The following is a 13267-nucleotide window of genomic DNA, read 5'->3' as shown; positions in this document are numbered from 1 at the left end:
TCCCTCTCTAAAAATAAATAAATAAATAAATAAATAAATCTTTAAAAAAAAGAAATGAAACATCTGGCTCGTGAATTAAACATATTCACGAGCCAGATGTCATACTAGGTATTTTTAAATTCTTATCTCCTCAAGACCCTTTTGAGGTGGGTGCTATCAACCCCAATTTATAGTTGAGAAGGTTGTTGCAGACACAGAAAGCGATGCGCCCAAACTCTGGCCATAAGACAAGAAGCTGCGGGTGCCCAGAATCCCCAAAATGTAGTGTCAAGGGGTCAGCGGGACCCTCTGTTACCTTCCCTCACTTCCACCTCCTCTCATCTCAAAAATCACCTCTGACCCTCCGTGACGTGCAGACAAGGGGAGCTGGTGGGCCGGTGGAGAACATCTGGATTCTAGAGGCTCTCAGGAAGTGAGGGGGGCCTGTTGTCACTGAGAACCACCCAGGCCGTGTTGTCACTGATTTCCTCCGTGCCTCCGCCCCAAGGGCGCTGATGCCTCTCCTCCCTCCAAACAGCCCAGAGACATTCCCAGGCAGTCACTCCAGGACAGCTTCCTCTCCTCTCCCGCCAGCCTGTGCTGCTGGACTGCTCACAAAGAGCGGGGCACTCAGACAGCCGCAGGGGACAGGGCGATCGTCACAGAACAACACGCGACCATCAGCTTCCCACAATAACATCCGAAGGGCAGGGTGTGCCTCAGACACCAAGCAAATCGCTTTAAAAACAAGTTTCATAATCACCTCTGAACGATTCTGGTCCAATTTAGCCTCTCATATAATGAGCACTGACAGTTTCAACAGCTGAAAATGGTGTGTGTGTGTGTGTGTGTGTGTGTGTAAGATGCGGGAGGAGGGAGAGACAAGAGGAGAAGAGAGGAAGAAAGAGAACAGAGAAAGGAGTAGAGAAGGACATATGCTTAAAAGCTGAACATAAAACTCAGAAAACAGATGACCTCAAAATAAGAGAAGAACTCTAAGGTGGAGGGACCCTCCTGCAAATCAGACGGGAACACATGAGTGGTCTTTGAAATGACTCCAGACAACTGCAGCGAGGCCTCTGGGCAGGCAACACATCTTAGTTCTTGAACTTGGCAAAGCAGAGTCAGCTCCTGCCCAGGCACCGGGGACTGGCCTCTTCGCTAACCCACCTTCATCTCACCCCCCGCCCCCGCCCCGCCCAGCCCCTCCCCAGCCTCGCAGACAGCACTCACAGTTCCAAAATCAGGATGACGTCCGTCTTGTTCTCGTACACCTCGTGCAGGGTGATGACGTTGGGGTGCTGGATCTCCTTCAGGATGCTGACCTCCCGCTCGATGTCCTCGCGGCTCACGCCCCGGCGGCTGGATTTTGTCCTCCTTTTCTTGATGAATTTGGCGGCATACTGCAGACCGGTGCTTTTCTCGCGGCATTTCTTCACCACTGCAAACTGCCCGCTGAAGAAAGAAGGGCACAGGTCATTTATACACTCTTTTATGTTTACTAAAAAAAACAAGATTTGAGCAAGGATGTGCCATAGAGGGAGGAGGAGCAATGGCATTGTGCCTAGAAAAGTCCAAATTATGGGCAATTAACACAGTAAATAGGAATACTTCTTATTACACTTCAGTTTCATTAATGCAGTTTTTTTAACATTTTGCAATTTTTATTTTTTATTGTTGTTTTATTGCAATTGTCCCAATTTTCCCCCATGGTTCTCCCCTGCCCTGCCCCCCCTTTACCCCACAGTCAGTCCCCACCCTGTTGTCCATGTGCCATTGACACTTGTTCTTTAACTGGGCCCTTCCCCTTCTTCCCTTGCTTATCAACCCCCTACCCCGCCCCCGTCGACGTTAGTCTGTTCCTTGTTTCTGTACCTCTGGTTCTATTTTGCTCATTTGTTCGTTAGGTTCCTACTATAGGTGAAATCATATGGTATTTGTCTTTCACTGCCTGGCTCATTTCACTTCACATAATACTTTCTAGTTCCATCCATGCTGTCACGAAAGGTAGGAGTTCCTTCTTTCTTTCTAATGCAGTTTCTTTCTGAATACTGTTGCAAGGGATAAAACTTATTTTCTTGAATTATGTTTTGTCAAATGGGTGATAATGCCTGCACCTCTGTGCTGGCCTGCTTCCCTCCTGTTTCAGATTTGGGGACAGCACGAAGGAGCTCCCAGATCAGACCTCGCTCCCAACAAACTCTTTTCTTCTGTGTTTAGGAAAATGAGATGGAGACCAAGGAATTGGTAGAAAAGTATAGAGAGCCCTGATTCTGATAACATATTTCTAGCACCAATATTTATCAATTGAAACACCCCAAACAAAAAAAACCCTATATATTTTTTCTGCTCTTTGGGAACTGAGAAGCCCTATGTACTAGACATCTGCCAGCTGCTTTTGTAGCATCACCACCCGCCCTCCCCTTCCCTTTCCAAAACTGACTCTACCTACAACTATAGATAATGGATCATGCTACCTAGGCTAGGCCAATCAGTGTACCGTATCTTCCTGGCTCCAGTAATAGGCACATGACCCGAGTAAGACCTTCCAGAGAATGTTCAGACAAATCCTTTTTCTGAGATTCTTTGATCCCCTAAAACTGCTGCCAGACACCTTGGGGCCATGTGGGGAGCCACTCTTGGTTTAAGGCCAGTCACCACTGCAGAGACGGAGCCAGCAGAAGGAAAAACATGAGGCCTGCCCGTGGTGGCACTGTGGAGTGGTTGGACCAACCCTAGCCTGAAGCCAACTGCCTTTGGATTTTTCAGTTTGATTTGCATTTTCTGTCTGTTGCGGAGAAAAGCATCCTCTCCATCCTATGCCGCAACAAATAACCAGAGTCTCCTATGCATATATAAAGGAATATAATATAGTAACTTGACACAAAATGAAAGGTGAATATGAGTACACAGTGGGTGCGGTATTGAGAGGTAAGTTGGCTACTCTGAACGTAAGGGAAACACAACAGAAAGAAGCTGCCCGCATCGCCCCGTGTGTCCTCCCTCGTGCCCCAGGCAGGGCTGGTCCGCCCGTTTTCACAGGATCTGTACCTTTCTTGGCACCTGCTGGAGAACTGCTATGCGGAGCATTATCACCATTATTTTTAGCTAGTTTTATTCTACTCACATGCAGACAAAAGCAGGAAGAGAAAAATCAAATTAAGGGTAGTATTTTGATGCTAAAGAATGGATACTTTAAAATGTTACTCATTTACTTTAACAGCAGGAGGCCAGTGAAGAAAAAAACATGGTGAAGGATTATTTTTATAGCAGTGTCAAATTTTTTGCATGACAGGTTGTTAATACCCTCTTTCCCCCTGCCGCAGGGTAGCAGAGAAGTTGAAGTATAAATCATACTGGAATGCTAGCACAGATTGCCTGTAAACTCATGGCCTTAAAGAGCCACAGGATCTATTACGACTTTATTACAACCATTTGCTAATTTCTCTGGGGAGTGGAAGAATTGGGCTGTCTGTTGAGGGTCAGGGAGTGGGCAGCAGAGATGGGGTCCATAGAGAAAAGGAGGAACACAGCCCCACTCCCCACAAAGACAGTGGCGTGTCCCCACTGAGGGCTCTCTAGGGGCCCTAGGACAGAGAGGAGGCAGGGGGCCCTGGCCCTGCGCCACGCGGGACCTTCACACCACACACAACCGTGCTTCCAGGGGCTGGGCCAGGATGCCTCTCACAGGTCACAGCCACAGCGGCTTGTCTCAGGCACTGTAAAGTGTCAAGGCAGACTCTGTGGTTGGAATCATGTTGCTTAAAACAACTGAACCAAAGCGTCAAGAAAAAGGGGAAGAGTCTGCAGGCGAACCACAAAGAATTTAAATGTAAGCCTAAATTTAAAGACTATCTGAGTGTGTTTTCATCACTAAATGTTTCATCGTTGGCTGTTTCCCCCTTTTACTCACGGAAAGACGGGGGCAGGAAGCCCTACCACCCTCAGGGCTGGGTTAGAGCGAGTTCCAAACGTGTGTGTGGAGGTTGAGGCCAGGGGTGGGTGCACAGGTCGAAGCTCACCATGAAGTCCAGGTTCACAGTGAAACATCTGGAAGGCCAATTTCTCACACTCTGGCGTTCCCATGAGGTAGGAACTGGCAAGAGAAGAGGGTCTAAGGGGCCAGCAGGTGGGAAAGGCCCCCACCCAGGAGAAATGGGAGTCTAAGGCTGCATAACTACAAGCCCTTGCCCAGGCTAACCTTGGCTGCAGAGGGTTCAAGGGGGTTTGGAATGATTATGAGGGACACTTTCTGGGCCCATCCCCATGCCATCTCTTCAATGACACCTTTCGCATTCATCTCTGACTCCCCCACAACCCGCCCTACCTCCTGGCTCCAGCCAGCAGTCGGTCCCACACCCAGCCCCACAGAGCACCTCAGACCCTTCTGTGGCACTTGCTGTTTTCTGTTTCCTGGCCAGTTCCGCCCCTCCCAATACTAATTCCTTGTGGACCGAGGGCTGCCAGAGGCATCTTTCTGTCCCCAGAGGCACGGGGTGTGGAGCTCCTTCGGGAGCTCGGGAGCTCGTGCAGGTGCTGCCCTTCAATCCTAAAACCAGGTGTTAGGTTGAAGGTGCTTCACTGTCATTCAATACCTGTAGGGCTGGGGGACAGACTGCCTGTGTTGGAGCCTTGGGTCCTACTAGCCACGTGACTGTGGGCTTGCTGTTTAATGCTTAGTGCCTCAGTTTCCTTATCTGCACAGTAGGTGTAATCACAGTGCCGGCCTGGGAGGGCAGCCAGAGGGGAAGGGAAAGGTTTAAATGAGCGAGGATGCGTGAAGTGGTTAGAACAGGGCCTGGCCGTGGTCTTCAGTAACTGTGAACTTTGATGAATCTTTGACAACTGGAGTTACTGTCATTAGCTCATGGTTGCTTAAATCCCCAAGTGTTGCAGTATAACCTCCCAAATATCACCTCCTGACTGCCTGGGGAAAAGAACCCTAAAAGGAAAAACAAAGAAAGCTACACAGTTGAAGTGCGTAAAACTATTGCTGCAGTTGGCTGCTGGCTCCCATCTTCAAACCCATCAACCGCCCCCTCCCTCTCCCCAGCCCCATTCAGAGGGCATGCTGGGGCGGTCTGCCACTCACTGCAGCTGGAGCCTCCTGGCTCTCACCTGGGAACTCTGTCGCTGTCAGCCCAAGGGCAGGCAGGATACCCACATGTGGCCCACGGGGGCCTTGCTGTGCACTCGGTAACCTGTGCAGGGAATGTTCACAGTGCAGTCTCCAGAGGCAGCCGGCAAGCTGAGGACAGGGACCTTGGAGGAGAAACTCCGCTCCGAGAACAGTAATTTTCTCTGCGAGGCCTAATTTGGGTTGGCCTGGTGGTTAATTGCTGCCCCCTTCCTTTCCTTCCTGGGCAGCTGGCCCAACCCCCTCCCCCCCACCCCGACCACTGACAGCTGAAAAAGAACAACTTGTTCATTTTTTTTTTGGCGAGGGCTCCTAAATCCTGAGTTCCCAGAGTAACACCCTGACACGGCTTCTAGGGCGAGCTGTGAGCAGGGACAAGTAAATGCACACAGAGAAGCAAGGCCACCTAGGCAGCTCACTTGGGGACGACTGCCTGTCATCCCAGCCCCACTCTCTTGTTACAAAGACTTGAGGCTCCTCAGTGATTGGCACCCAGCTGCAGCAATGGTTCAGTGGTTGGGGGATGTAGCTTCCTTACTAGAAAATAGAAACTCACTGTATACTAGGACATTTAATTGACAAAACAAGGGTGCAGGTGATCCTCGTCTTTTGCAGGATCCACATTTGGGAATTCACCTACTCGCTAAAATTTACTTGTAAACCTTACAGTCAATACTTGGAGTGCATTCACAGTCAGTTGCAGATTTGAGGTGCCCGATGACGTTGATTGAGGCAACACTCTGCCTTCTTGTTCCAGCTGTCGTACTGTAAACAAGTGTCTTTTTGGTGGTCTGCTCGGGGCCACCTTTTTTTTGCACTTTGTGCAATTTATATTTATAACTGCCCCCAAGCACAGTGCTACAGGACTGTCCAGTGTTCCTAAGTACAGAGGTTGTGATGCGTCTCACAGAGAAACTACTGTTTGTGTGTTAGGTGAGCTTCATTTGGGTGTGACCTGTAGCGCTGTGGGCTGTGAGTTCAATGCTAATGAATTAACAGTATACATTAAATAAGGCGCCCTTAGACAGAAACGCATAAAGCAGGGTTATGCACAGATCTGTTGTCGAAAAGGCTGTGATCAGAGGCCCGTGGGAACTGAATCCTGCATTTTCTCCCGGACCAATGGCTCAGTATTTGCTAAGTCCGTGTTTGTGGGGAATTTACAGAATTTGACTACGCCGAATAATGAGAATCAGTTGTATGTGGTTATTTAAAAAATGCACTAACTCTCTATCATCTAATAACCAAGAGAACAGTTTGTTGCACTAGGTACAGACAGCCAAATCCATTTGGACATAAAAGCTTTCAGTTAATTGTAATAAACGTTTACTAACTACTTGTGGTCAGGTAAATATAAAGACAATGAGACATACCCCTGCTTTAAACATTTTTATACTAAAAATATTAACTCAATCATAATTGTAAAATGTATTATAAATATAAAAATTTTAGACCAAGGGAGAAAGCCTTCCTAAACAACCACCAGCCATGTAATTTCTTTGTCTGCCTTACTAATATATCTAATTTAATTAGTATACTTCTAGTCACTCAGTGAACTCTAGCCAGGATTCTATGCAAGGCTCTTTACACATGTTAACTTATGAATTATCACAGCTCTGTAAGATTCATGGTCATTTCTTCTGTCAATGAAAAAACCAAGCCTCAGGGAGATGTTTTAAAAAGTGCCCTAAATCAGTTAGCAGGTAAGTTTGCATAACTGAGGAATGACCCCAAACAAGTATTTGCTCCCAAGCTCTATTCACTGAGCCAGACTGCTATGCTGTCCACTTTGTTTGAGATACAAACCACCCCGCTCTCACCCCCTGAGGCTGCAGTGCATCACTGTACCGAAGAGCTTTCTTTAGGAAAGGCAAAGAGATGGGGATTGTGGTTAGATAGTTTGGGCAATATAGCTGCCTCCTCCCCACTGAAAGCTCACCAAGTGTTTAAATTAACGAAAGCCATTGCTTTAGTAGCCTCGAAGATGCTCTGCAATAAAAAGTAAACCACGTTTATGGCTGTGTTAGGAAGTACAGACACTGACAATTACAAAGAACCACAGAGGAATTTGAAGGTCAGCGCACAAAGCTAACAAGCAGGATGTGAGGGAAGCATCCACATTTTCGCAGGTCCTATGTATTTCACAATGCAGTAAAAACAAACCTGTCCAACTTTGTTCCACCCATTCAGTATCATTTTCAGATCCACTTCTTGGGAGCTCTGCTCTCACTTTGGGGAAGACGGGGTGGACAAGCCATGTCAAAGATACTGCATTCAGAATGCAGGAAGAGCAAGTTGGCTGGAAAGGACTATTTCTTCTCCTTTACTGGTTGGTGCCTAACTTCGGCTCCAACATTTTCATGGCTGACCTTGATCTGACACCACCCTGGAACAAGTTCCCATCCAGGGAGTACAGATTCAAAAAAAGTGACTACGACAGCATATAATTTTTTCTTTGATTTTAAGTATGTATCTACCTAGCACATGTGACAGCTAAAAAATTATTTATTAACACAATAATTTTTACTTTTGAATTCATATGAGATCTGTCTAGAAAGTATCCAGCCATGTACTATAAAAAAGAGACCTTTATTGACGACGATACAAGATACAAGAAACATTGTACATAGGACAAGGATGCCTCAGTCCCCTTCAAAGTAGGTACCTTGGAACCTCACACAGTTCCATTTGCCATCAGCTACCCCATTATACTGTCTTGAATCTCACTGATGGTCTGAAATCTCTTTCCTTTCAAAAGTGATTTTAGTCTGGGGAAAAGCCAGAAGTTGCAGGGCACCAAATCTGAGCTGTGGGAGCACTGAGTCACCTGGGTGACTTGATGTTTCATCAAAAAACTCTGCATGAAATGTGATGCATGAGAGGGAGTGTTGTCGTGATGAAGCTGACAATCACCAGTTGCCCACAGCTGCAGGCTTCTGAATCATCTGAATAGCTTCTGTGGAGGAATGTTCATGCTTAGCGCAAAATCTGATGTGGATTTATTGCTCTACTCAGTCATTTTGAATGTGACAGCCACACAGTACACACGCTCACTCAAGGGCATCTACCACCCCCACTGACTAGTCCTGTGAAGTCGTCATTGTTCATGCATGTGCGTTCCAGTCTACCCTGCTTGGCTGCCAGGTTGCATTTGTGTCACGCAAACCATTCCTGTTCCATCCACACTGGCTGGACTTTTTCTAGACAGACCTCATATATCAAACCCACTGGCACAATTTCAGTGCTGCCTTAAGAGCCAACTATTTTTCTTCAAGAGCTCTGTTGAGAGAGTGGTAGCAGTGTGGATCCTGCTAGAATACTGGAATTATGGGTCCTAAATAAGAGGCGAGGTGACAGAAATGAGTTGTCAAGGCCGAGTTAACATTTGCTAATAATTCACATCTGTAGCAGAGGGAAAGACCCTGAAGAGTTTACAGATTAATGAGAGACACAAGCATGTGACACCATAATGTGGGAGGGGCCATAAAGAAGACTTGCCCACTCTGGGCCACTCAGGGGGAGAATGAGGTCAGGAGAGCCGAGCTGTGTCTTGAAGGATGGATGTGAACCAAAGATGAAGAAGGTATGTGAGGAGGGGCGAGTTCTGCAAGGGGGCACAGACGAGATGGGGCAGGGAGCACAGAAAAGCCTGCCTAGTATTTCCGAGATGAGAGGGCTGGTGGGGGAGACTGAGGCCAGCTCCACAATCAGCGTCCTGCCCAGAACGAAGCAAGGCCACCCCCAACTCTGCCAACAACACGGGAAAGCAGGGACTCTTAGAGCCTCTGTTTCCCCATCCGTGCAAGGGCAGTGACAACACGAAAGGAGGCCCTGCACATGCGTGGAAGCTGGGTTCTCGGAGCACGTCGAGCACATGGAAAGGATGAAAATCGGCAAGCTGCCTCAGCTTCGTGCTTCTCAAAGGAGCACAGAAGGTAATGTTTCAGCGGCTGAAAAGCAGCACCAATTTCTTCTTGGCATTTTCTACCCAACAACTTTGAAATCTATGTGTTAAGTCTCTATTTTTCTCCTATTAGGACTAACAAAGCTATTTTCATTTTGGATGGAGACCTGTTTGATTTGTCCCCCAAGGACCTTCCTTGTGACTTTGCTCGGATGCTGAAGTTTTAGCCTGTGGGAAGGTGAAGCCGGCGGCAGCGTGCAAAGATGGTCTTGGCTATATCTTCCATCTCACATGCTCTCCTGCAGGGTGTCCTTGCCTCTCCCATCATGAGGTGGACCCTCAACCTGGTCCCCTGGAATCTGAGCCTTGCTTGACCAATAGAATGTGACAGAAGTGATTCTGGGGTTTTGTCTGGGCTTCTCGGAACATGGGAGCTCCCTCTTGGAGCCCAGCCACCATGCTGGGAGAGGCTCTGCGGAGACCGCATGGAGGTGCCTCCGCCAACAGCTCCTGCTGAGTTGAAACCAACTTTAAAAAACTGGCCAGGTGACTGACCATCCTGGATGTCTGGCCTGCGAAGTACTCAGATGGCTCCAGTCCCAGCTAATGTCTTAGTGCAACCACGTGAGACACCTGGGTGAGAACACCCAGGCAATCCACAGAAGAGCAAGAGACCATAAGTAGTTGTTTGAAGCTACTATGTTTTGGGGTCGTCTATTACACAGCAATGGATGGGAGGAACAGCCCCTGAAATATTTTGGAGGGTGGATTTAACGGAGGACCCAGGAAACTGTACGGAGGAAGGATTCGACACAGGGGCTGAGGGGCCAGTAGGTGACCAATGCATGGATCGGCCTATGGGGAGAGCACGGGAAGGAGCGAGGGTGCCCTGGGCATCTTGAACGCAGGTCCCCACGCTGGGCTCACACCAACAAGCCCTCTCATTACATCAGCGCGTGTGGGCTCACTTTCCAGGTTCTTCATGCCTCAGCTTGGCAGCAGGCCCCCATCTTTCCAGGAATGCGCTGCATCATTCAGGAGGGACCTCGTGCCAAGACCAAAAATCAACAACAATAAACCCCAAAGACTCTCACTGAAACGTCTTAACAGAATTCTGGTGGAGCTTGCTCATCTCTGGTTCACCCCTCGCCACCTCCATGCGGAAGCAGGCCCCTCCCCTCCGCAAACCACACAGAAACCAACAGCTCCCACAGGGCCCAGTCAACATACCGCTGCCTAATCTTGACTCTGAATGGTCCGAATGCCAGTCACATTCCCACAGTGACACCTTTACAGGACGCTTGTGAAGACCAAGTGCTTGTCCTTGTTCGGTGGGAACTTCTCCTTCCATCCTAACCCACCAGCTGCACAGATTTCCACTGACAGTGAAGGCTAACTCCGGATGGGAACTGGGTATTTCAGCACCAAGTTCAGTTCCCTTGGAGTGTTCCCGTGGTGCAGCCCAAATTAGAAGCTTTTCTTTTTCTGGCCTTTGAGAAACTATGTGTGCCAGGAAGGCAACCCACTTTTTATAAAAACAAACAAACAAACAAACAAACAACCCCCCCAAAGCTGGTGATTTATTATTATTATTATTATTATTTTAAACACTCCAAAAATTAATCTGACTTGCTACCAGGGCTCCATCAAAATGGTAATGGTCTGGAGAACAAGAGTGCCCCCACCAGCGAGAAAAGCAGCGGGGGTTGCCAGGGTGCCGACAGGGAAAGGGGATAAACAGCAGCAGGCCCCCAGGGAACCGAGCAACACATGTGACTCAGGAGTGAGATGCAGAATGGGAAGTGCTGGCTACGGGCAGTTTGGAGTAACACGCCTGGCAGAGGAGTGCGGGGCACAGAGGCGGAACCCATGGGGAGAGCACCCTTCCGGGAGGTCAGGACCACACAGAGAAGTCTGCCAAGCAGAAGAGGGCAAAACCCGGGACCCAGAGCAAGAGCAGGCGATGGTCTGAATTTCCGGACCAGTGTAGTGCTGCCAGTGGGTCAAAGAAACCAAATACACAGCGTCAGGTGCCTGCAGCAGCCTCATTATAATTAAGAAATTGGCAAAGGAGGGCAGGCGAGGACTCGGAAATAAGAAATCAGAAAGACAGCTGTGAGCACCTTTGTTCATGCCTCCCGTCTCCATGGGCCCTCTTTAGAGGGGATGCCCGAGATACCACTGGAGCAGCACATCCCATATAAAGATGTGCTACAGTGAGAATGGGTTTCATGGCCAAGCAAGGCTAGGGAAAAAGGGGTCACCAGAGTCACAACAGCTCTCTGTATGCGGGACTCAGCAGGCCCTGCCCTCTCTAAGAAAGGCTATAGCATTCAGTGTTTCAGAGGGTTTGGGGTTGTTCAACGTAATTTTTTTTTTTTGTCATGAGGCATTTTGAAATCCAGTTTTCTCAGGCAAGTTTGCTTTGGTCCTCTCTCCCATTATGGCTGGTTTCTAAGCCCAGACTGGGCTCTCCCTGTAGTGTTTCCTTTTCATTCTCAGCACAGAGTTGCATTTTGAGGTTATTTCCTAGGGCCTGGGTGGAGCTGAGCCCAGAGCTTGGTGGGAGATGCCCATGAGGCCTATTTAGAAGGATAGGGACTAACTAAGTCAGGCCTGGGAGAGGAAGCCACTCCCCCCCCCCCCCCCCCCCCCCTTCCTGGCTGCTGGTCAAGGAGAAGAGGAGACAGGAGAATGCACCACGGTTTCAGCCCTGTTGGGAGCCTGGTACCACTTGAGACCAGCAGGGAATTTTGAAGTTTCTTTTTCCCTTTAGAGAGTCAGTTGTGTTCGGTTATCTTCACTGGTCCTGAGAGCAGGCAGAGTGGGTGGAGAGACCGGAAGCTCTGAGGCAGAGTGTAGTGAAACGTGCTGGTGGATTTACAGGTGAAGTCTTGAGCCCTCAGGCCCCCGCTGCCACCTTGGACCGTGTGACCCACCCCGAGGAGAGTGAGGTGGGGACGGAAGGAGCCCGAGTGCATCCCGACAGGCCTCCCAGGCACTCGATTTGCAGGAGCCTGGAGACAACACTGCCATCTTGTTCTGGGTGCAGATCCTCCAGCTTCCATCACTCCTCGCCATACCGGGCCTCGCCTGATTCAGATCTGGACTGTGTCTTCAGGAGTTTACGACTGGCAGGAATCAACGAGACAGCGCCATTCACCAGCGAAGAGGGCGCAACGTGGAGGTGTGTAGAGTGAGGGGGCGGAGCCTAACTCTGGGCTGGACACGGAACACAGGCTTGGTGCTTAATAACGGTTTGTTTTTGTTTCTAAAGCTAAGGGAAAAGGAAAGATGAAAACAAGTCTTGGAAAAGTGTCATTTGATGCCGTCTAAACAGGACCTCCAAGGGACCAGACAAGTAAAACAGACAACGCTCCACATATTTTCTCTGAATATACAAGCCTCGCGTCAGAATCAGGACTCCCCTGGGAGTCCAGTATTATGAAGAATGAAGTGACCTCATACAGAAAGGGTGTCACGCAGGGATCAGCCTTCCCATTTAATCAATGGTGATCATATCAGATGACTGCGGGGGGCGGTCAGGGCTTCTTGCCCCAAGACCATGCTCAAGCGGCAGGGGGTCCCTCCAGTTGCCACTGAGTCTCAGAAGGGTCAGTCCCGCGCCTGATCATTCCGACTTCAGCGTGCTGTCTTTTGGGCCAGTCCTATTATTCGATCATCCAGACTTTGTCATGCAATCGCCTTTCAGCTGTTGGGCTAAAGTTAACTGGGCCATAAGGCACAATCTGTATTCAACTCAGCAAGCTGGTCTCAGGGGGAAAAAGCTGAAAAAGGGACCAGGAGGTTCATATAACTTCATGGTGAAAGAGAAGACAGACAAGGAGCTGAGGTGAAGTTCCTTATTCCAGGCCCCCTTCCCCCGCAAAAAAAGATCCATTCAAGATGCTAAGATTCAAGCTGAAGGTAAGGAGGAAGGAGAGAAATTGGGCAGTCTGATGGGCACTGGATGCGATTGTGTAGATAATACACTGGATTCTACAGGTTAAGGAAGTTCACAGGAGCTGTGGGGCAATCCTCCCCAATATGTCCTCTGCTCAGTTCTGGAGCATGACAGCCACGGCATAGAGATGTATGAGTATTTTCACGTCTTCCCTCCCAGCCTAGGTAGAAATACTATTTGCCTGTGTGTTTCCATGGGCAGGTTTGGGGCCCTCTGTCATGCTTTGTCTTTGGAAGAATTAGCTCCGAAGAAGTCAGGTCTGTATTGGTGAAGAGTTCGGACT

At 48.8% G+C, this 13267-nt stretch overlaps 1 protein-coding gene across 6 annotated transcripts in view; it reads right to left on the bottom strand.

Annotated features, from left to right (window-relative positions):
- Positions 1-13267, bottom strand: part of DAPK1 (death associated protein kinase 1) — a 179047-nt gene that overhangs the window by 81326 nt on the left and 84454 nt on the right. For all 6 annotated transcript variants that reach the window (XM_028508241.2, XM_028508222.2, XM_028508230.2 and 3 more), the window contains exon 3: positions 1213-1434. In XM_028508241.2, coding sequence (XP_028364042.1) covers positions 1213-1434 — 222 coding nt within the window. The remainder of the gene's footprint in view (positions 1-1212; positions 1435-13267) is intronic.

This window comes from Phyllostomus discolor, chromosome 3 (genome assembly GCF_004126475.2).
Source record: "Phyllostomus discolor isolate MPI-MPIP mPhyDis1 chromosome 3, mPhyDis1.pri.v3, whole genome shotgun sequence".
Taxonomy (NCBI): Eukaryota; Metazoa; Chordata; class Mammalia; order Chiroptera; family Phyllostomidae; genus Phyllostomus; species Phyllostomus discolor.
Note: the sequence above shows the minus strand (reverse complement) of the source record. Positions and strands in the feature narration are given on the sequence as shown.